This window comes from Sapajus apella, unplaced genomic scaffold (assembly GCF_009761245.1).
Source record: "Sapajus apella isolate SASKATOON/1434 unplaced genomic scaffold, GSC_monkey_1.0 scaffold36, whole genome shotgun sequence".
In the NCBI taxonomy this organism is placed as follows: domain Eukaryota; kingdom Metazoa; phylum Chordata; class Mammalia; order Primates; family Cebidae; genus Sapajus; species Sapajus apella.
Genome location: NW_022436976.1, coordinates 35,937,040 through 35,961,448, shown reverse-complemented (window position 1 = coordinate 35,961,448; position 24,409 = coordinate 35,937,040). Strand labels below are relative to the sequence as shown.

General features: G+C 37.1%; 1 protein-coding gene across 2 annotated transcripts in view; it reads right to left on the bottom strand.

The window, feature by feature from the left end:
• Positions 1-24,409, bottom strand: part of LOC116564083 (cytosolic carboxypeptidase 6-like) — a 705,101-nt gene that overhangs the window by 548,589 nt on the left and 132,103 nt on the right. For both annotated transcript variants that reach the window (XM_032297083.1, XM_032297082.1), the window contains one exon: positions 20,623-20,745. In XM_032297083.1, coding sequence (XP_032152974.1) covers positions 20,623-20,737 — 115 coding nt within the window. In that variant the 5' untranslated portion in view covers positions 20,738-20,745. The remainder of the gene's footprint in view (positions 1-20,622; positions 20,746-24,409) is intronic.

The window sequence follows — 24,409 nt, the reverse complement described above, 5'->3', positions numbered from 1 at the left end:
AGGCCCTGGTGTGTAATGTTCCTCTCCCTGTGTCCATGTGTTCCCATTGTTCAACTCCCACTTATGAGTGAAAACATGCAGTGTTTGGTTTTCTGTTCCAGGGTTAGTTTGCTAAGAATGAGGTTTACAGATTCATCCATGTCCCTGGAAAAAACATGAATTCATCCTTTTTAATGGCTGCATAGTATTCCATGGTATATATTTGCTACATTTTCATTCTCCAGTCTATCATCGATGGGCATTTGGGTTGGTTCCAAAACTTTGCTATTGCGAACAGTGCTGCATAAAACATATGTGTACATGTTTCTTTATAGTAGAATGATTTATAATCCTTTGGGTATACACCCAATAATGAGATTGCTGAGTCAAATGGTATTTCTGGTTCTAGGTCCTTGAAAAATCACCACACTGTCTTCCACATGGTTGAACTAATTTACACTCCCACAAACACTGTAGAAGCATTCCTATTTCTCTATGTCCTCTCCAGCATCTGCTGTTTCCTGATTTTTTAGTGATCACCATTCTAACTGGCGTGAAATGGTATTACATTGTGGTTTTGATTTGCATTTCTTTAATGACCAGTGATAATTAGCTTTTTTTCATATATTTGTTGGGTGCATAAATGTCTTCTTTTGAGAACTGTCTATTTGTAACCTTTGCCCACTTTTTGATGGGGTTGTTTGTTTTTCCTGTAAATTTGTTTAACTTCTTTGTAGATTCTGGATATTAACCCTCCGTCAGATGGATAGATTATAAAATTTTTCTCCTATCTATCTATAGGTTGTCTGTTCACTCTGGTGATAGTTTCATTTTCTGTGCAAATGCTCTTTAGTTGTTTAATTAGATCCCATTTGTCAATTTTGGTTTTGGTGTTTTAGTCATGAAGTCTTTGCCCATGCCTACATCCTGAATGCTATTGCCTAGATTTTCTTCTAGTGATTTTATGGTTTTAGATCTTACATTTAAGTCTTTAATCCTTTTTAAGTTAATTTTTGTATAAGTTGTAATGAAGGGGTCCAGTTTCAGTTTTCTGCATATGGTTAGCCAGTTTTCCCAACACCATTTATTGAATAGGAATCCTTTCTCCATTGTTTGTTTCTGTCATGTTTGTCAAAGATCAGATAGTTGTAGATGTGTGGTGTTATTTCTGAGGTTTCTGTTCTGTTCCATTGTTCTGTATATGTGTTTGGTACCATCACCATGCTGTTTTGGTTACTGGAGCCTTGTAGTATAGTCTGAAGTCAGGTAGCATGATGCCTCCAGCTTTGTTCTTCTTACTTAGGATTGATTAGGCTATAAGAACCCTTCTTTATTTCTATATAAAAATAATTCTGTCTAATTAAGCAAATAAAGTCATTGGTAGCTTGATAGGAATAGCACTGAATCTATAAAATACTTTGGGCAATATGGCCATTTTCACAATATTGATTGTTCCTATCCATGAGCATGGAAGGTTTTTTGTTTTTTCCATTTGTTTGTGTCCTCTCTTATTTCCTTGAGCAATGGTTTGTAGTTCTCCTTGAAGAGGCCCTTCACATCCCTTGTAAGTTGTATTCCCAAGTATTTTATTCTCTTTGAAGCAACTGTGAACAGGAGTTCACTCATTATTTGGCTCTCTGTTTATTATTCTTCCACAGGAATGCTTATAACTTTTGCACATTGACTCTGTATCCTGAGACTTTGCTGCAGTTGTGTATCAGCTTAAGGAGTTTTGGGGCTGAGACGATGGGGTTATCTAAATATATAATCATGTAGTCTGCAAGAAGAGAAAATTTGACTTCTTCCCTTCCTATTTGAATACCTTTATTTCTTTCTCTTTCCTGATTACCCTGGCCAGAACTTGGAAAATTATGTTGAATAGGAGTGGTGAGAGAGGGCATCCTTGTCTTGTGCCAGTTTTCGAAAGGAATGTTTCCAGTTTTTGCAAATTCAGTATTATATTAGCTGTGGGTTGGTTATAAATAGCTCTTATTATTTGGGGATAGGTTCCATCCATGCCTAGTTTATTGAGAGTTTTTAGCATGAAAGGGTGCTGAATTTTATCTAGGCCCTTTTCTATATCCATTGAGATAATCATGTGGTTTTTGTCATCGGTTCTGTTTATGTGATGGATTGCATTTATTGATTTGCATATGTTGAACCAGCCTTGTATCCCAGGGATGAAGCAGACTTGATCGTGGTGGATAAGCTTTTTGATGTGTTGCTGGATTTGGTTTGCCAGTATTTTATTGAGAATTTTTGCATCAATGTTCATCAGGGATATTGGCCTGAAATTGCATTTTGTGTATGTGTGTGTTTCTGCCAGGTTTTGGTATCAGGATGATGCTGGCCTCATGAAATGAGTTAGGAATGAGTCCCTCTTTTTCTGTTCTGTGGAATAGTTTTGGAAGGAGTGGTACAGCTCCTCTTTGTACCTCTGGTAGAATTCAGCTGTGAACCCATCTGGTCCTGGACTTTTTTTGGTTAGTAGACAATTAATTACTGCCTCAATTTCAGAACTTGTTATTAGTCTATTCAGGGATTCCACTTATTCCTGGTTTAGTCTTGGGAGGATGCATGTGTCCAGGAATTTATCCATTTCTTATAGATTTTCTACTTTATTTGCATAGAGATGTTGATAGTATTCTCTGATGGTAGTTTTTATTTCCGTGGGATCATTAGTGATATCCCCTTTATCATTTTTTATTGTGTCTATTTGATTCTTCTCTCTTTTCTTCTTTATTAGTCTAGGTAGTGGTCAATCTATTTTGTTAATCTTTTCAAAAAACCAGATCCTGGATTCACTGATTTTTTTTTAAGGATTTTCTGTGTCTCTATCTCCTTCAGTTATGCTCTGATATTAGTTATTTTTTGTCTTCTTCCAGCCTCTGAATTTGTTTGCTCTTGTTTCTCTAATTATTTTAATTGTGATGTTAGGATGTCAATTTCAGATATTTCTTGCTTTCTCCTGTGGGCATTTAGTGCCATAAATTTTCCTCTAAACAATCCTTTAGCTGTGTCCCAAAGATTCTCATACATTGTGTACTTGTTCTCATTCGTTTCAAAGGAACTTTTTTATTTCTTCCTTCATTTTGTTATTTACCCAGTAGTCATTCAGGAGCAGATTGTTCAGTTTCCATGTATTTGTGCAGTTTTGAGTGAGCTTCTTAATCTTTAGTCTACTTTTATTGCACTGTGGTCTGAAAGATTGTTTGTTATGATTTCTGTTCTTTTGCATTTGCTAGGGAGTGTTTTACTTCCAATTATGTGGTCGGTTTTAGAATAAGTGCAATATTGTGCTGAGAAGAATGTACATTCTGCTGATTTGGAGTGAGGAGTTCTGTAGATGTCTATTAGGTCCACTTGGTCCAGAGCTGAATTCAAGTCCTGAATATCCTTGTTAATTTTCTGTCTCATTGATCTAATATTGACAGTGGGTGTTAAAGTCCCCCACTATTATTGTGTGAGAGTCTAAGTCTCTTTGCAGATCATTAAGAACTTGTTTTATGAATCTGGGTTCTCTTTTAATAGGTGCATATATACTTAGGATAGTTAACTCTTCTTGTCACATTGATCCCATTACCATTATGTAATACTCTTCTTTGTCTTTTTCGATCTTTGTTGGTTTAAAGTCTGTTTTATCAGAAACTAGGATTGCAACTCCTGCCTTTTTTTTTTTCTTTCCATTTGCTTAGTAAATCTTTCTCCTTCCCTTTATTTTGATCCTATGTGTGCCTTTGCACATGAGATTAGTCTCCTGACTACAGCACATGGATGGGTCTTAACTCTTTATCCAGTTTGCCAGTCTGTGTCATTTAATTGGGGCATTTAGCCTATTTACATTTAAGGTTAGTATTGTTATGTGTGGATTTGATCCTGTCATTATGATGCTAGCTGGTTATTTTCTGTTAGTTGATGCAGTTTATTCATAGTGTCAATGGTCTTTACAATTTGGTAGGTTTTTGCAGTGGCTGGTACTGTTTTTTCCTTTCCATATTTAGTGCTTCCTTCAGGAGCTCTTGTAAGGCAGGCCTAGTGGTGACAAAATCTCTCAGCATTTGCTTCTCTGTGGAGGATTTTATTTCTCCTTCACTTACGAAGCTTAGTTTGATTGAATATGAAATTCTAGTTGAAAATTCTTTTCTTTAAGAATGTTAAATATATGCCCCCACTCTCTTCTGGCTTGTAGGGTTTCTGCAGAGGGATCTGCTGTTAGTCTGATGTGCTTCCCTTTGTGGGTGACTCGACCTTTCTCTCTGGCTGCCCTTAACTTTTTTTCCTTCATTTCAAACTTGGTGAATCTGACAATTATATGTCTTGGCTTTGCTCTTCTCAAGGAGTATCTTTGTGGTGTTCTCTGTATTCCCTGAATTCAAATGTTGCCTGTCTGTCTAGGTTGGGGAAGTTCTTCCAGATAATATCCTAAAGAGCGTTTTCCAGCTTCCCTGTCACTTTCAGGTACACCAAACACAGGTTTGGTCTTTTCATATACCCCAATATATCTTAGAGGCTTTGATCATTCCTTTTCATTATTTTTTCTCTAATCTTGTCTTCATGCTTTATTTCATTAAGTTGATTTTCAATCTGTGATATCCCTTCTTCCACTGGTTCAATTTGGCTATTGATACTTGCGTATGCTTCACAAAGTTCTCGTGCTGTGTTTATCAGCTCCATAAGGTCATTTATGTTCTTCTCTAAACTGGCTATTCTATTAGCAATTTCTCTAACCATTTTTCAAGGCTCTTAGCTTCCTTGCATTAAATTAGAACATGCTCCTTTAGCTTGGAGGAGTTTGTTTTTATCCACCTTCTGAAGCCTACTTCTGTCAATCTGTCAACATCACTCTCTGTCCACTTTTTTTTCACTTGCTGGCAAGGAGTTGTGATCCTTAGGAGGAGAAGAGGCATTCTGGTTTTTGGAATTTTCAGCTTTTTGCACTGGTTTTTCCTCATGTTTGTGGATTTATCTACCTTTGGTCTCTGATGCTGGTGACCTTCAGATGAGGTTGTTGTGTGAACATCCTTTTTGTTGACTTGATGCTATTCCTGTCTGTTAGTTTCCCTTCTAACAGTCAGGCTGCTGTGCTGCAGGTCTGCTGGGGTTTGCTGGAAATCAAGTCCAGACCCTGTTTGCCTGGGTATCACCAGCAGAGGCTGCAGAAGAGCAAAGATTGCTGCCTGCTCATTCCTCCGGAACCCTTTTCCCAGAGGGGCACCCATCAGATGCCAGCCTGAGCTCTCCTGTCTGAGTTGTCTGTTGAACCCTGCTGGGAAGTATATCCCCATCAGGAGGCATGGGGGTCAGGGACCCACTTAAGGAAGCACTCTGTCCCTTAACAGAGCTCAAGTGCTGTACTGGGAGATCCGCTGCTTTCTTCAGAACCTGCAGGCAGGAACATTTAAGTCTGCTGAAGCAGTGCCCACATCTGCCCCTTCCCCCAGTTGCTGTGTCCCAGGGAGATGGGAGTTTAATCTATAAGCCCCTGACTGGGGCATCTGCCTTTCTTTCAGAGATGACCTACCTGGAGAGGAGGAATCTAGAGAGGCAGTCTGTCTGGCTACAGCAACTTTACCAAGCTACAGTGGGCTCCGCTCAGTTCAAATTTCTTGGAGGCTTTGTTTACACTGTGAGGGGACCAGAACCCTCTTTCCAAAATCTGAGTAGTCCTTAAGTGTGCATGCATAAACTCCATTTTAAAATGATAAAAAACTGGTCAAGAATACAATTCACCAAGGTGACATGAAATAATTAAGCATGACCTAGCTCAGGAAATTGCAAGGTCTGCAACACTTTGAGCCACCAGTGTCAACTATGACCATTAAAACAGAGCTCCTCCTTAGGTTCAGCAAATCATGTCAAATACAATAGCCCTTAGCTATTAAAATCAAAAGGTGGTGAGTGAAGACCCAGCCCACCACTTACAGTAACCCCAGAGAAATAAGGAGTAAGGTTTCTTGCCATCAACATTCAGGAATGAATTTTTTTTAAAGGGCCAGTGAAAGAGCTCATGTCCAGGTAGTTCAACTAAAGGAGTTTACTACAAGAAACTAGTTGCACAACTATTGGGAAAGCCAAAAGGCCAAATAAGGGAGACTGGCAAAAAATAAGAAAGAGTGGGGCAACACAGAGATTAACAACAGTAAGAAGTATCTACTGTACTCATAGACAGAAGGGCAAAGATAAAAACTATTGATATCCTGATAACTCAGGCTATCCAGCAATAACGATATCACAAGAAAGGAATTGTTTGGCAAAACTATGAAGGTAGATGTAGCCACTGCTGGAGATGACACTGAAAAGAGAAAAAAAAATACCCAGTCTTCCTTCTTCCTAACCTACAGACTCCTGCAAGAGCATCCTCTTAGCTCAGCTAGCTTAAAGTCAGTAGACAAGGAAGCCCGGGAATGCAATTTTCAGGATTTCCCCACCAACACTACAGAGCAAAATGGAGAAAGGGTGGAAAATGGAATTAATTGCAAATAGTCAAATGACCTGCACAAGATATTCCTACACCTTCAGACACGAACTTAATTTGAAAGCTGTAGGATAACCCATAATTTGTATACACTTTTCAGTACTGGAGTATATTATCAAAATATTACTATTTAAGGAGTATAAACAATAAAAACACAGTAACATTCTAGTTTACTAGTTGATATAATTCTTCAAGTATTATTTACAAATAGGAAGTAACAATAATAGAAAGTAAAAAGTAAATTCTAATTGAAAATTATCATGTTCTGGTTATCATTTTAAAAAACTATGTCTTAGAATTTATACTAATACATACATATACTATAATCATTCTGGTAGTATCTTAATTTTTATTTTTAAAAAACTCAACCATATTTAATCATGAGATATGTCTCCTTCTGTTATTATTTTACTACTAAAGCATAAGAGGGTGGTTTATGTGCCCCAAAAGGCCCCTTCAAAGCTGTTTCCCAGATGACCTGAAAAGAGCACTTGAAGAGGTGTGAAAACAGGATTTCAAAAGCCCTTCAATTGTTCTTTCCATGGCCTTTAATGCTAGCTGTTACTACAGAAAATGTCATCATTCTTAGAAGAAAATTATTTGGAAATGAAATATTTAACTTCCTCCTCATTAAGAAAGTAGAGGAAATAGGAAAGAAAAATATACAAGTAGACACACAACTGTCTACTTGTATAGATATAGTAACCATGATTTTTTTTCCTCCCAAATGTGCTGTTTTTTTCTCTAAAAGAGTATGTTCCAGCATGAAGTAACAGTATTAGTAAAAATGAAATTTCTAACAGATCTTATGTTAAAGAGGTCATCAAATGAAAGCATTGGGATTTTATCCTGGAAACAATGGGGAGTCATGAAAGATTTTAAGCAATGATATAATATAATCAGATAATTTTCATTTTAGCTTTGGTGGCATAGTGACGGATTGGCCAGAGAGATGTGGGGTAGTTAGAAAGCTGTTATATAAGTTCAGGGGGACCAAGGTTGTGAACCTTATATAGAATAGAAATTGTAGGATTAAAACAGTTGGGAGATATTATAATCATACATTTAGGTGGTGTGATAGATTATAAATGTCCATTTAATTGCGAGAAGAGGGAAACAAAAATGCATTGTACAATATTTTCTCCTATTATTATTCTATGAGGGAAATTCTATGAGGGACAAGAAGCTAAACCTACTGGTCAAGACCAAAATTTTGGAGTAGAAAAACAAACAGGGTAACTAATTTTTGGAGGGTATCCAAGATGGCCAAATAGGAATAGCTCTGGATTGCAGCTCCCAGCCAAAATGCAGAGGGTGAGTGGTCACTGCATTTACAAATGAATTATTATTGCCTACAGACCAGGAAATTCCTGGCCAGAAAATTGCCACGAGTTTCCAGCACGGCTGTTTCAGGTGGTACAGTGGGTCCCCGCACAAAAACTCACACAAATCCCGATGCCATTTCAACTGGAATGCCTGGGAGGCAGAGTCACCTGTTCAACTGATAAAAAGCAGACTGAAACAGGAAGCTAGGCCAGGAGATTCCTGGGCATAAAACTCTCCAGCATGGCTGTTTCAGCTGGCGCAGCAGGTCTCTGCACAAAAACTCACACAAATCCGGGCGCCTTTTCAATCGGCGACTGGAACACCTGAGAGACAGAGTCAACCATTCAACTGAAAAAAAGGGGACAGAAACAGGGAGCCAGGCCAAGATATTCCCAGGCAAAAAAGCGCCACAAGTCTCCAGCATGGCTGTTTCAGCTGGCGCAGCAGGTCTCCGCACAAAAACTCACACAAACCAAAAGGCCATTTCAACTGTCGACTGCAATGCCTGGGAGATAGAGTCACCCGTTCAACTGAAAAAAAAAAGGGGGGGGGGACTGAAACAAGGAGCAAGGTGATCTGGCTCGGCTGGTCCCACCCCCCAAAAAACCAGCAATTTGAAATGCTGTGGATTGAGAGTTTCACAGCAAGCACAGCTAAATCCAGGACAATCCAGCTTTGTAGGAGAAGGTTGTCTGCCATTACCAAGGCAGTCCACCACTACCAAGGTAATCCACCATTACTGAGGCAATCCGCCATTCCCAAGGCATTCAGCCATTACCGAGGCAGCCCGCCATTACCAAGGCAATCTGCCATTACACAGAGAGTCCGCCATTACAGAGGCAGTTGTAACTATACCACTATAAACAAAACTGCAATGAAGATCACACAGAAGCTAGGCAGAGCCCACAGCAGCTCAGCAACACCTCTGCTGGCAGACTGTGACTAGGCTACCTCCTCGCTGGGTAGGGCATCCCTGAAAAAAGGCAGCAGCATGACAGAAACTTATAAATAAAGCCTACCTTCCTGGGACAGAGCACCGGGACAAAAAAAAAAAAAAAAAAAAGGCAGTCATGAGTTCTGCTGCAGCAGACTTAAACGTACCTGCCCAGCAGCTCTGAAGAGAACAACGGAGCTCACAGGTCAGCACTTGAGCACCTATAAAAGACAGACTGTCTCCTCAAGCAGCTCCCCAACCCCAGTATATACAAAGAGTTAACTCATAAAAGAGAGCTCAGATTGACATCTGGTGGGTATCCTTCCGGGACAAAGATAACAGAAGAAGAAACTGGCAGCAACCCTTACAGTTCTGCAGCCACTGCAGGTGATCCCCAGTAAAGTAGGGTCTGGAGTGGACCTCCAGCAGTCCTATAGCAGAGGGTCCTGACTGTTAAAAGGAAAACTAAGAAACAAAATGAAATAACGGCATCATCAACAAACAGGATGTCCACTGAGAGACCTCATCTGAAAGTCACCAACCAAAAAGACAACACGTAAATAAATCCACAAAGATGGGAAGAAACCAGAGCAAAAACGATGAAAACAAACAAAACAAGAACACCTCTCCTCCTCCAAGGGATCACAACTTCTCATCAGCAAGGGAACAATACTGGATGGAGAATGAACCTGTTGAATTGACAAAAACAGGCTTCAGAAGGTGGGTAATAAGAAACTTCTCTGAGCTAAGAGAACAAGTTCTAACTCACTGTAAAGAAACTAAGAATGCTGAAAAAAGGTTTGATGAAATGCTAATGAGAATAAACAGCTTAGAGAGAAATAGAAAGGAATTGATGAAACTGAAAAACACAACAAGAGAACTTCACGAAGCATACACAAGTTTCAATAGCTGAATTAACCAAGAAGAAGAAAGGATATCAGAGATGGAAGATCAACTAATGAAATAAAATGAGAAGACAAGATTAGAAAAAAAAAGAGTAAAAAGAAATGAACAAAGCCTCCATGAAATATGGGATTATGTGAAAAGAACTAATCTATGTTTGATAGGTGTACCTGAATGTGACGGACACAATGAATCCAAGCTGTAAAACACTCTTCAGGATATTATCTAGGAAAACTTCCCTAACCTGGCAAGGTAAGCCAACATTCAAGTCCAGGAAATACAGAGAACACCACAAATATATTCCTCAAGAAGAGCAACCCCAAGAAACATAGTTGTCAGATTCACCAGGGTGAAATGAAGGATAAAATGCTGAGGGCAGCCAGAGAGAAAAGTCAGGTTACCCACAAAGGGAAGCCCATCAGACTCACAGCAGATTTCTCAGCAGAACCCTACAAGCCAGAAGAAAGTGGGGGCCAATACTCAGCATCCTTAAAGAAAATAACTTTCAACATAGAATTTCATATCCAACCAAACTAAGTTTCAGAAGCAAAGGAGAAATAACATCCCTTATGAACAAGGAATTGCTGAGAGATTTCATTACCATCAGGCCTACTTTACAAGAGCTCCTAAAAGAAGTCCTAAACATAGAAAGGAACAACCAGTACCAGCAACTCCAAAAACGTACCAAATGGTAAAGAGCATTGACACAATGAAGAAACTACATCAACTAGCAGGCAAAACGAGCAGCTAGCATCAACATGGCAGGATCAAATTCACAGATAACAATATTAACCATAAATGTAAATGGTTTAAATGTCCCAATCAAAAGACACAGACTGGCAAACTAGATAAAAAGTCAAAACCCATTGGTGTGCTGTCTCCAGGAAACCCATCTCACATGCAAGAATACATATAGGCTCAAAATAAAGGATTCAGGAAGATCTACCAAGCAAATGAGAAAAAAAAAAAAAAAAAAAAAAAAAGCAGGAGTTGCAATCCTAGTCTCTGACAAAATAGACTTTAAACCAACAAAGATCAAAAGACACAAAAAAGGTCATTCCATCATGGTAAAAGGATCAATGCAACCAGAATAGCTAATGATCCTAAATATATATGCACCCAATACAGGAGTACCCAGATACATAAAGCAAGTTCTTAATGACATACAAAGAGACATAGACTCCCACATAATAATAGTGGGAGATTTTAACACTCCATTGTCAATATTAGACAGATCAACAAGACAGATAATTCACAAGGATACCCAGGACTTGAATTCAGACCTGGACCAAGCAAACATAATAGTCATTTAAAGAACTTTCCACCCCAAATCCACAGAATATACATTCTTCTCACTGCACACCACAAGTACTCTAAAATTGACCACGTAATTGGAAGTAAATCACTCCTCAGCCAAAGCAAAAGAACAGAAATCATAACAAACAGTCCGTCACACCACAGTGCAATCAACTTAGAACTGAGAATTCAGAAAATAACTCAGCACCACACAACTTCATGGAAACTGAACAACTGGCTCTTGAATGTTGACTGTATAAACAATGAAATGAAGGCAGGAATAAAGATGTTCTGCAAAACCAACAACAACGAAAATACAATGTACCAGAATCTCTGGGACACACTTAAAGCAGTATCTAGAGGAAAATTTATAGCAATAAATGACCACATGAGAAGCAAGGAAAGATCTAAAATCAAAACTCTATCATCAAAATTAAAACACATAGAGGAGCAAGATAAAAAAAAATCAAAAGCTAGCAGAAGACAAGAAATAACTAAGATCAGAGCAGAAATGAAGGAGATAGAGACACAAAAAAACCTTCAAAAAATCAATAAATCCAGGAGCTGATTTTTTGTAAAGATCAACAAAATAGACACACCACTAGCCAGATTAAGAAAAAAGAAAAGAGAGAATAATCAAATAGATGCAATAAAAAATGATAAAGCAGATATCACCACTGATTCCACAGAAATACAAACCACCATAAGAGATTAATACAAACAACTCTATGAACATAAACTAATAAACCTGGAAGAAATGGATAAATTTCTGGACACTCCCAAGGCTAAACAAAGTCGAAACCCTGAATAGACCAATAACATGGGCTGAAGTTGAGGCAGCAATTAATAGTTTAACAACCAAAATAATCCCAGGTCAGATGGGTTCACAGCTGAATTCTCCAAGACATACAAAAAGGAGCTGGTACCACTCCTTCTGAAACTATTCCAGACAATCCATAAAGAGAGAATCCTCCCAAATAATTTTATGAGACCAACACCATCCTGATACCAAAACCTGGCAGAGACTCAACAAGAAAAGACACTTCCAGCCAATATCCATGATGAATATAGATGCAAAAATCTTCAATAAAATACTAGCAAACTGATTGCAACAGCACATCAAAAAGCTTATCCATCACAATCAAGTAGGCTTCATCCCAGGGATGTAAGGCCAGTTTAACATACACAAGTCTGTAAATGTAATTCACCACATAACAGAACCAAAGACAAAAACCACAGGATTATTACATCAATAGATGCAGAGAAGGCCTTTGACAAAATTCACCAGCGCTTTATGTTAAAACTCTCAATAAACTAGGTATCAATGGAATGTATCTCAAACTAATAAAACATATTTACAACAAACCCACAGCCAATATCACACTGAATGGGCAAAAACTGGAAGCATTCCCTTTGAAATTCATCACTAGACAACGGTGCCCTCTCTCACCACTCCTAATCAATATAGCATTGGAAGTTCTGGCCAGAGAAATCAGGCAAGAAAAAGAAATAAAGTGTATTCAAATAGGAAAGGAAGAAGTCAAATTGTCTCTATACGCAGACAACATGGCTGTATATTTAGAAGATCCCATTGTCTCAGCCCAAAATCTCCTGAAACTGATAAGCAATTTCAGCAAAGTCTCACGATATAAAATCAGTGTGCAAAAATCACAAGCATTCCTATACACCAATAACAGTCTTAAAAAGAGTCAAATCAAGAACAAACTGCCATTCACAATTGCTACAAGGAGAATAAAATACCTAGGACTACAACTAACAAAGAATGTAAAGGACGTCTTAAAGGAGAACTACAAACCACTGCTCAACGAAATAAGACAGGACACAAACAGATGGAGAAACATTCCATGCTCATCGTTAGGAAGAATTAATATCGTGAAAATGGCCATACTGCCCAAAGTAATTTATATACTCAACATTATCCCCATCAAGCTACCAATGACCTTCTTCACAGAACTGGAAAAATCCACCCTAAACTTCAAATGAAACCAAAAGAGAGCCTACATAGCCAAGTTAATTCTAAGCAAAAAGAACAAAGCTGGAGGCATCACGCTACCTGACTTAAAACTATACTACAAGGCTACAGTAATCAAAACAGCATGGCACTGGTACCAAAACAGAGATATAGATCAATGGAACAGAACAAAGGCCTCGGAGGTAATGCTACACATCTACAATCATCTGAGCTTTGACAAACCTCACAAAAACAAGCAATGGGGAAAGGAGTCCCTGTTTAATAAATGGTGTTGGGAAAACTAGCTAGCCATGTGCAGAAAGCAGAAACTGGACCCCTTCCTGACATCTTACACTAAAATTAATGCCAGATGGATTAAAGACTTAAGCATAAGACCTAACACCATAAAAACTCTAGAAGAAAATCTAAGCAAAACCATTCAGGACATAGGCATAGGCAAGGACTTCATGACTAAAATCCAAAAGCATTGGTAACAAAAGCCAAAATAGACAAATGGGACCTAATTAAACTCTGGAGCTTCTGCACAGGAGAAGAATCAATCATTAGAGGGAATCAGCAACCAATAGAATGTGAAAAAATTTTTCCGATCTACCCATCTGACAAAGGACTGATATCCAGAATCTACAAAAAACTAAAACAGATTTACAAGAAAAAAACAAACAAGCCCATTCAAAAGTAGGCAAAGGATATGAACAGACACTTTACAAAAGAAGACATATATGAGGCCAACAAACATTAAAAAATGTTCATCATCACTGGTCATTAGAGAAATGCAAATCAAAACTACATTGAGATACCATCTCACACCAGTTAGAATGGTGATCATTTAAAAACCTGGAGACAGCAGATGCTGGAGAGTCTGTGGAGAAATAGGAACACTTTTACACTGTTAGTGGGAGTGTAAATTATTTCAACCACTGTGGAAGATAGTGTGGTGATTCCTCAAGGACCTAGAAATAGAAATTCCATTTAACCCAGCAATCCTGTTACTGGGTATATATCCCAAGGATTATAAATTATTCTATTATAAGGACATATGCACACAAATGTTCACTGCAGCACTGTTTACATAAGAAAAGACTTGGAACCAACCCAAATGCCCATCAATAATAGACTAGACAGGGAAAATGTGGCACATATACACCATGGAATACTATGAAGCCATAAAAAACGATGATTTCGTGTCCTTTGTAGGGACATGGATGAACCTGGAAACCATCATTCTCAGCAAACTGACACAAGAACAGAAAATCAAACACTGCATATTCTCACTCATAGGTGGGTGTCGAACAATGAGAGCACATGGACACAGGGAGGGGAGCATCACACACTGAGTTCTATGGGTTAGGGAACTAGGGGAGGGATGGGGGGCTGGGGAATTGGGGAGGGATAATATGGAGAGAAATGCCAGATATAGGTGATTGGGAGGGAGGCAGCCAACCACATTGCCATGTATGTACCTAGGCAACAATCCTGCATGGTCTTCACATGTACCCCAAAACCTAAAACACAATAAAATGTTTAAAAAAAAACAGGGAAGCAATATATATAAATTAGGAAGATCCACAGGACGGAACTGCGATAAAGGGTAAGATTATACACAGGAAATCAAAAAGCAGGTTAAGAGTGTGGACATATGTACATTTGGTAGAATTTGGCTATAAATATGTCTGGTCCAGGGATTTTTTTGGTTGGTAGTTTTTTGGTGTTTTTTTTTTTTTAATCGTTCAGTTTTAGAACTTAATATTGGTCTATACAGAATTTCAATCTCTTTCTTATTCAATCTTGGAAGATTGTGTGATTCCAGGAATTTAACCATTTATACTATACTTTCTAATTGGTTTTTAGATAGAGTTGTTCATAGTAGTCTCTGAGGATTTTTGTATTTCCGTGGGAATAGTTATAATGTCATGTTTGTTATTCTCAATTATACTTATGTGGATCTTTTTTTCTTTGTTTTGTCTACCTAGCAGTCTATCAATCTTGTATACTCTTTCAAAAAACGAACTCTTGGTTTCATTAATGGATTTTACAGATATAATAACTAGTATCAATCCTAGTGAAACTATTCCAAAAAACTGAGGAGGGAGTCCTCCCTAATTCATTCTATGAAGCCACTCTCAGCCTAGTACCAAAATCTGGCACAGACATGACAAAGAAAGAAAACTTCAGGCCAATATTGCTGATGAACACAGACATAAAAATTCTCAACAAAATACTAGAAAACTGAATCCAACAGCCCATCAAAAAGCTAATTCACCACAATCAAGCAGGCTTTATTCCCAGGATGAACTCAATAACTGTGATCTAGCACATGAACAGAATTAAAAGCAAAAATCATATGACCAACTCAATAGACACAGAAAAAGTTTTCCATAAAATCCAATATCCTTTCATGATAAAAACCTTCAACAGGCAGACTTGGCATCAAAGGGACATATATCAATATAAAAGCTACCTCTAGCAAACCTATAGCCAACATCATGCTGAACAGAAAAAAGCTGGAAGCATTCACCTTGAGAAATGAAACAAGACAAGAATTTCCACTCTCACCACTCCCGTTTGATATAGTACTAAAAGTCCTAGCCAGAGCAATCAGGCAAAAGAAAGCAATAAAAGGCATCCAAACAGGAAGAGAAGAAGTTAAAGTATGTTTTGTTGCTAACAGTATGACTGTATACTTAGAAAACCCTAGAGACTCCAGCAAAAGGCTCCTAAAACTGACAAACTATTTTAGCAAGTTTCACAAGATCAATGTACAAAAATCAGTAGCATTTCTATACACCAACAGCATCCAGAATGAGAATCAAATCAAGAATACAATTCCATTGATTATATAATAGCCACGAAAAATGAAATACATAGGACTACAGCTTAACTAACTGGTTAACTAAGACAACTATAAAACACTGATAAAAGAAATCAGAGATGACACAAATAAATCAAAAGACATCCCATGCTTATTGATTGGAATAATCAATGTTATTAAAATAGCCATCATGGTCAAAATAATTTATGAATTCAATGTTATTTCAATCAAATTACCAGCATCATTTTTCATAGATTTAGACAAAATTCCTACAGTTCATATGGAATCAAAAAAGAGCCCAAATAGTCAAAGGAATCCCAAGAAAAAAGAACAAAGCTGGAAAAATCACACTATCTAACTTCAAACTATACTTTAAGTCTACAGCAACCAAAACAGTATGGTACTGGTACTAAAATGCACAAAGAGATCAATGGAACAGAATTGAAAATAGAAGCAGAATAAATTTCTAAGCAGCAAAGGATTCAAACAGTAACCAAACCAGTATGGTAATGTTACTAAGAAAGACAAAGAGATCAATAGAACACATTAGAAAATAGAGGCAAAAGAAATTTCTAAGCAGCACAGTATTTAAGAACTGACTTGGGTGCTGTTAAAGGCATTCAGTTTTATAAGGGAAGCAGAGAGTAAAAGTTTGGAAAATTTGCAATCAGACAATGCGATTTAAAAAAAATCCCATTTTCAGGGGAGAAATTCAAGCCAGCTGCATAAATTTACATAAGTAACGAGAAGCTGAATGTTAATCCCCAAGATAATAGAAAAAATGTCTCCAGGGCATGTCAGAGACCTTTGTGGCAGCCCCTCCCATCACAGAAAAGGAGGTTCAGGAAGAAAAAAATGGATTCATTGGCTGGGCCCTGGGTCCTTCTGCTGTGTGCAGTCTAGGGACTTGATGGCCTGCATCCCAACCACTCCAGCCATGACTAAAAGGGGCCAAGATACAGCTCAGGCTGTTGCTTCAGAAGGTGGAAGTCCCAAGCCTTGGCAGCTTCCATGTGATGTTGAGCCTGTGGGTGCACAGAAGTCAAACACTGAGGTTTGGGAACCTCCATCTACATTTCAGAGGACGTATGGAAACTCCTGGATGCCCAGGCAAGTTTGCTGCAGGGGTGCAGCACTCATGGAGGACCTCTGTTAGGGCAGTGCAGAAGGGAAATGTGAAGTCAAAGCCCACATTCAGAGTCTACTGGAGCATCACCTAGTGGATATATGAGAAGAGGGCCCCCATCCTCTAGATCCCAGAATGGTAGATGCACAGACAGCTTGCACTATGTGCCTGTAAAAGCCAGATGCACTCAATGCCAACCCATGAAAGCAGCCAGGAAGGGGACTGTATCATGCAAAGACACAGAGACAGAGCTGCCCAAGGCTGTGGGAGCCCACCTCTTGCATCAGCGTGACCTGGATGTGAGACATGGAGTCTAAGGAAATCATTTTGGAGCTTCAGGATTTGACTGCAATGCTGGATTTGGGACTTACATTCCTGTGGTCCCTTTGTTTTGGCCAATTTCTCCCATTTGGAATGGCTGTATTTACCCAATGCCTGTACCACCATTGTATCTAGGAAGTAAATAACTTGCTTTTGATTTTACAGTCTTATAGGCAGAAGGGACTTGCCTTGTCTCAGATGAGACTGTGGACTGTGGACTTTAGAATTAATGCTGAAATGAGCTAAGACTTTGGGGGAACTGTTGAGAAGGCATGATTGGTTATAAAATGTGAGACATGAGATTTGGGAGGGGCTTGGTAGAATGATATGGTTTGGCTGTATACAGCCTCTATGGAAAACAGTATGGAAATTTTTCTTAGAACTAAACATAGGACTACCATTCAATCTAGTAATCCCACTACTGGGTATTTGCTCAAAGAAAAAGAAATAATTACATAAAAACGTTACTTTCACTTCAATGTTTATTACACTACTATTCACAATAGCAAAGATGTGGAATCAATCTAAATGTCCCTCAATGCATGATTGCATAAAGAACATGTGGTATACAATGGAATACTAATCAGCCATAAAAAGAATTTAATCATGTATTTTGCAGCAATATGGATGGAACTGGAGGCCATAATCTTAAGTGAAACAACTCAAAAATAGAAAGTCAATACACATGTTCTCATTTATAAGTGAGGGCTAAATTATATGTATACACATAGAGCATGGAATAACAGACCTTGGAGACTCAGAAGGGGGCGGCCAAGGAATGAGAAATGAGAAATTATTTAGTGGGCACAATGTATATTATTTGGGTAATGGTTATGCTAAAAGCCCAAACTTTATCACTACACAATATATCCATGTATCAAAATTGCATTTATACCCCTTAGATTTCTTCAAATAAAAAATTTAAGGTGCTAATGATGTTATATCCAGTAGCAGAAGAAGTCCATGGCATGAAGTGTTTATAGAGATTATCCAAAATTACTGCACTGGATATTCCTAATCACTCACTTATAAGAAGCAAGGATCTATGTGACTTTGTATATGATATTATCAAACAGTTTTGAAAATTTAATATGATGACATTGGCTGGTTCTTCCTAATGTTACCGGACAACATGACAAAAAAAGGGGGCAGAAGTGGGGAGGATGAGTTCAGGGATTCAAATTCCCAGCATAAACACCAAATAAATAACCTAGGAATGTCTATGTGTGCCCTGAAGGAGACCTTTACCTTCTGTAGCAACAGGGTTAAAATTGCTGAAGATCAAATGTAGAACCTTATTCTGTGACGTGACGAATTACAAGGCAAGTTAAACACCAGCAGGGCAGAGTGTGTATTGTTAACATGAGGGCAATGATTGGAAAACATGGGATTGTGAAAGTTAGGATGTGGATGTGTGGGAAGCATTGACACTCTAAACTCTGATGAGTCTTCTTTGCCCTAACTAATACCTTTTCAAAGATGTCTTCATTTATCTAATTTATTATTATTATTATTATTATTATTATGTATATTTTGGTAAGGAAGACATACACACACACACATACATTAATTATGACGGATAGTAGGTATCATCCCTTAATAAAATGTAAGAAAACTGGCTTCTTTTTCAAACCAAGATTTGAACTGCAGCCTGAACAAAAGCCTGTCCACTTAATCACTCTACTGCAAGTCTCATCTATGACTATCATAGATCTAACTGATATTACTGATTGTTCATAAATTGTTGGGAAAATGTGGATTATTTATTTGATGATTATGTGGTAAGATTGAACAACTTCTTTTACTGAGTCTTTTTGTAAGGGATGGGAAAAGACTGTAGTGGGATTAAAGAAAAGATGTTCTGGGAAAGGAATCTGAATTATTTCAGGCTTATGTAAATCAAGACACAATCTTTCAAATGAGGGTAATCTTTATTCTCATAGAGTTGTAATCATTGTAAAGGGCCCTTACACCTTTAACTAACATACGAAAGAATCAAAGATATTTTGCAGGCATCAAGTACATACAAGAAAAGGCACTAGTACAAGATCTATAGAAAATAAGAAGCCATTGTTTTTAATTATGTGGACAGCATTCAGGTCTGGTTGGAAGTACAACACTACAATATTGCATTATGGGCTGAATCATGTCCTCTCAAAATTTCTATGCTGAAGTCCTAGGACCTTTACAGAGGTAATCAAGTTAAAATGAGGTCATTAAAGTAGGTCCTAATCCAATGTGACTGATATTTTTGTAAAAAGTAGAAATTTGGACATAGACAAACAGGGAGAACAACATGTACAGATGAAGGGAGAAATTAGGGTGATGCTTCTGTAAACCAAAAAACACCAAAGATTGCTAACAACCTGTCAGAAGCTAGGGGAGAAACATGAAACAGATTCTTCTTCATAATTCTTATAGGGAACCAGTCCTGCTAATATCTTGACCTCAGACTTCTAATCTCTAGGACTGTGAGACAACACATTTCTGTTTTTTAATCCACTCAGTTTGTGGTACTTTGTGACAAACTGAGTACCATGAAAGTAAGAAACAATAAATATCTGTTGTTAAACCCACTCTGTAGTACTTTGTTATATCAACCCTATCAAATCTATACAATGTGACATAATCAAAGAGCAACATCCTGCACAAATAAATTTTCAATTGTTTGGTATAAACAACCAATGTTTTTAAGGTCCAGAAACAACTATTATATAACGTACATTGATATGTCCCTTCAGCCACACATAAACACACAGATACATGCACATTATTCAGAACCAATGAAAATTAATAATTATTTATGAAATAATTATTTAACTTTCTCGCTAATATTTTCAAACTATTCTGAGTCTCTACTATGTGCCAATTAGAGTATGAGGCTCAGAACGTCAAGAGCTAAACAAGATCTAGCCCCTGCTGAGTGAGAACAAACAATCAAATCCTGATCCTGATCTCCACTATCAGAATACCTACAGCATTTGCCAATTATTAGGCCATTTTACCTCTGTTCCTTAGTTTATATTCAAAGAGGGTAAATATATTAGCTAATTGTTTGTTTTATAGGGAAGCCTCCTCTCCCCCCAAAATTAAGTTCTACTGTAAGCATGTCATAAAGAACTAGATAGATGTTATTCAATAAATCATAATTGATAATACAGTCAAACATGAGGACTTTATTTAAAAAACTAATATCTTGGAAAGTAGTTTATAAAATATAAGGTACTATTATAAGCATTTGTTACTATTATCATCAATTATAATATTAATCATTTATAACAATAAAAATTTAATATTCCCAAGTTAATTCCTTCAAAAATTTTTCCCATAAAACTTGTTCCATTATTTTAAAATACTAAATGAGTTGAATCACACTGAATGGTCACAAAAAAATCAATTCTGAAAAATAAAAAACACCTTACCAAACAAACTTAAAAGGAAAAGCCTTTAATAAACTTACCACTTTCAAAGCAAGCATCAAAGATAAGATGTCCTTTCTTGGGCTGTCCACAGTATCCAGTTGGAAGCACTATATATTTGCTCACATTCCCTCCGATGGCATCATCATTTCCCATATCATTACCTATTTTTTAAAAATTGGCTCATGTTAAATAAAAGTCAAAGTATATTCAGCAATAGAAGTCCAGTCAGATTTTTACCATTAATTTACCCCTTCCCTAGTCACTGAGTGTTAACCCATGCAAAAAGAAGTTAACACCACATGGTGGTACAGTGAAAAGAGGCTACATTTTGAAACAAAATGATATAGGCCCAAATTTCAACTCAAATACATGCTAATGCTCTATGCCCCAAAGCAATCAACCTAATATCTTTACACCTCAGTACAAAGTTGTGTTTCTAGAATTATATATAAACTATAAAAATATCTACTATCATTATCAAAATCCAAGATATATTCATTAAATTGCATCAACCATTTAATATATAAATAATTTACATAATTTGGCATAAACATATATTCAATTGTTTAAATTTGAATAAAGCTATAGTTCTATAAATAGCATTATGACTTCCAGATGCTCCACCAGAAACAATTTGAGAAATATTGATTTAGCATACAAGTTCTATTTCCTACCAGGAACTTTAATTTTAAAATGTTTTTGAAGTTTCACTCTCACCTAAGATGTAGAAAAATTGAAAGAGCATCCCTTCTACCCTAACAACAGAAAATTTCTCAATGAAGTAAAAAACTTTCCCAAAACTATCAGAGAACTAAGTTTGAAGAGCAGCTAAATAATATAGTATCAAAGGAAAGTCAAACCCCACCAAACAGAGTATGGGAAGCAAGCACTGACTCCTCCATGGCAAAGCACAAGAAGAAGTAATGCTGGGTCCCACACAAATGAGTTAAAAAGCTAAGCTAATTTTTTAAAATTATTAAATGTCAAATGAGGAAATATGAGAGTGTAGAACTACTGAGTCATAGACACACAGGGGATTCAAATCCATTTGAAGACTCTAGATGTTCAGAAGGAAGATTACAGGCAGGTAGGTAGACCAGAAAATGTTTTTCTTTGTGGTACAGACCTAGAGAAGGAGAGAGGCTTCTGTAAGAGGAAAGGCATGAAGTCCCTTATGGGAAAAATGGCTTCACATGACTAGGGGAGAAATAACAAACTTATTCCCTAAATGCACAAGTGAAAGGAACAGAAACAATAAAAGAAAAATCCTTTAAACCTGAAGGAGGAGTGGGAAACATTCCCAGATGATATTATAAATATTATTTGTCACTACAAATGGATATACCTCTTTCTAGGTCATTTTTATAGGGCCTTGTGTCAATCTCATCTGTAGATAAACTATGTTTGAGTTTCACTGTTGATATGATCATCTTGAATATTCTATTGCCCCATCCAGCCCCTTCCCTCAAAACTTAAATAACACTAGAATAATTTGAAGCTAGTGGCAAACTGAAGATAATCATAGCAACAAAGAAATTCAGACACATCTGAGCTCCAAACTAGGTTGACATAAACCCCCACCCAAATAAGCTGGAAAAGGATATATCCATTTACAGTGACAAATAATATTTGTAAGTACTAAAATACTATAAAAACAATAGTATTCTCTACTGCTCTGGAATTCAATAAAAACTTGTGAGACATATCCAAAACATCCAGGAAACACAACCTACTGTCTAGGGATAAAATGATACACAGGACCAGACACAGAAATGACCAGATACTAAAATTATCACCCTGAATTTTAAATAAAGCTCAATATGTTAAAGGCTGTAGTGGATTATGAGAACAAAATTCATGAAGAAATGGAAAATTTCATCAGTAAAACAGAAACTACAATAATAATAGAAAATGAAATGATAAAACCAAAATCACAGTAATCGAAATGAAGAATGCCTTTAATGAATTCGTCAGTACACCTGGCACAGCTGAAAACTAAATCAGTAAACTTTATAACTTTATAACTAAAACTAAATCAGTAAACAAAAATAATCTAAACATAAATGCAAGGGGAAATAGGAAAGGTAAAAGAGAAAAAAATAGCAGAGCATCCAAGAGCCGTGTAACAATATCAACTAATCTAATATATCTTTCTGCTCCATTCTTACTCTCATGTGCTCGGGAATCCCAATATATATATAATTGGGATTATATATATAATTGGGAGCCCTTATATATATTATATATAATATATATATATAATTGGGATCATATGTATATAATATATATATAATTGGGATCATATATATAATATATACAATTGGGATTACATATATAATATATATAAAATTGGGATTACATATAAAATATATATATTATTTATATATATATATATATATATATATATTTGGGATTCCCAAGCAGATAAGAGTAAAATGGAGCAGAAAGATATCTGAAGATATAATGCCTGATAATTTTCCAAAATTAATGAAAGAGATTTAGCTATAAATCCAAAGAGCAACTAAAATAATAAATACACTATTAAAAATTAGATATGTTGTACTTAAAGAGAAAAATCACATACAAATGAACTAAGACAAAAACACATATTTCTCTTTGAAATACATAAACGGTGCAAACCAAAAGTCAAGGTAATGATATATTGAAATTACTGGGAAAAAGTCAACATAAAATTTTACACCAATTGAAAATATCTTTCAAAGATGAAGCACAAACTGAAGTTATTTTAAGAAAAATAAAAGCTGAGCGAATTTATTATCGACGGTCCTGTGTTGTAAGAAATGTCAACAAAAGTTCTTCAGGCAGAAGGGAAATAATATCAGATATAAACTAAGATCCACACAAACAACTGAAGAGCTCCTGAAATGATATAAATAAAGGTAAATATAAATTTTCTTATGTTCAATCACTCTAAAAGATAAATCATTAAAAGATAGCAATGTATTATGTGTTTATGCCATATGATAAAGTAAAATATATTACAAAAATGCCACAAAAGATGGAAGATGGCTGACCATAGGTGCCTGACACTTGCCTCATTCACAAAGAAGGGGCAAGTGTCAGGCACCTCTAAAACAAGTAGACAACCACACGTCAAATAAAGTGCCTAAACAAGAACACTGGAATTCTGCAAGGAAGTGACAGGGACCCTCTGAGGCATGAAAGGAGAGGGAAGTGAAGCAACCAGCCCAGCCATGATTGTCTCAGATACAAGAGAAGTTCCTCATTGCAAAGGAAAGGTAAGTAAAATATCCCCAGTGCTTCCTATTCCCATCACAGATGCCTGCAATAGCTACAGGAGGGTCTAGTATGGAAGGTCATCTGCAGTCCATTGCAATTGCATTGTTCTACAGAGGAAATTCACATTCCATTCTACTAACCCCCTGAAGCCAAAGCACTGCACGGCACCTTTATAAAAACTAATCCCCCACCAGACTACATCTTGCTCTGGGAGCCAGCTGACCCTGCAACTCCACATCCCTGGAGCCCCAATGACATCCTCCCATGTCCACCCAGAGGGATATAGCATTATGATACCAGATGGACCCAGCAATACATCTGGGCCCCAAGCACTCTAACCACATAGTGTCCTGTCCAAAACAGGCAGTATAGCACACCAGTGAGGCTGCCCCCAGGACAAAGGGAGCCAAAGTGCACAGTTCCCAGAGCCTGAAAACCATCTTCCTCAGGATGCCGCCATCAACAGAAACAACACTCCTCCAGTTGAAGTGGATATAACAATTGAACAATTGTGAGTGTGTGTGTGTGTGTGTGTGTGTGTGTATAGATATAGTATAGATATAC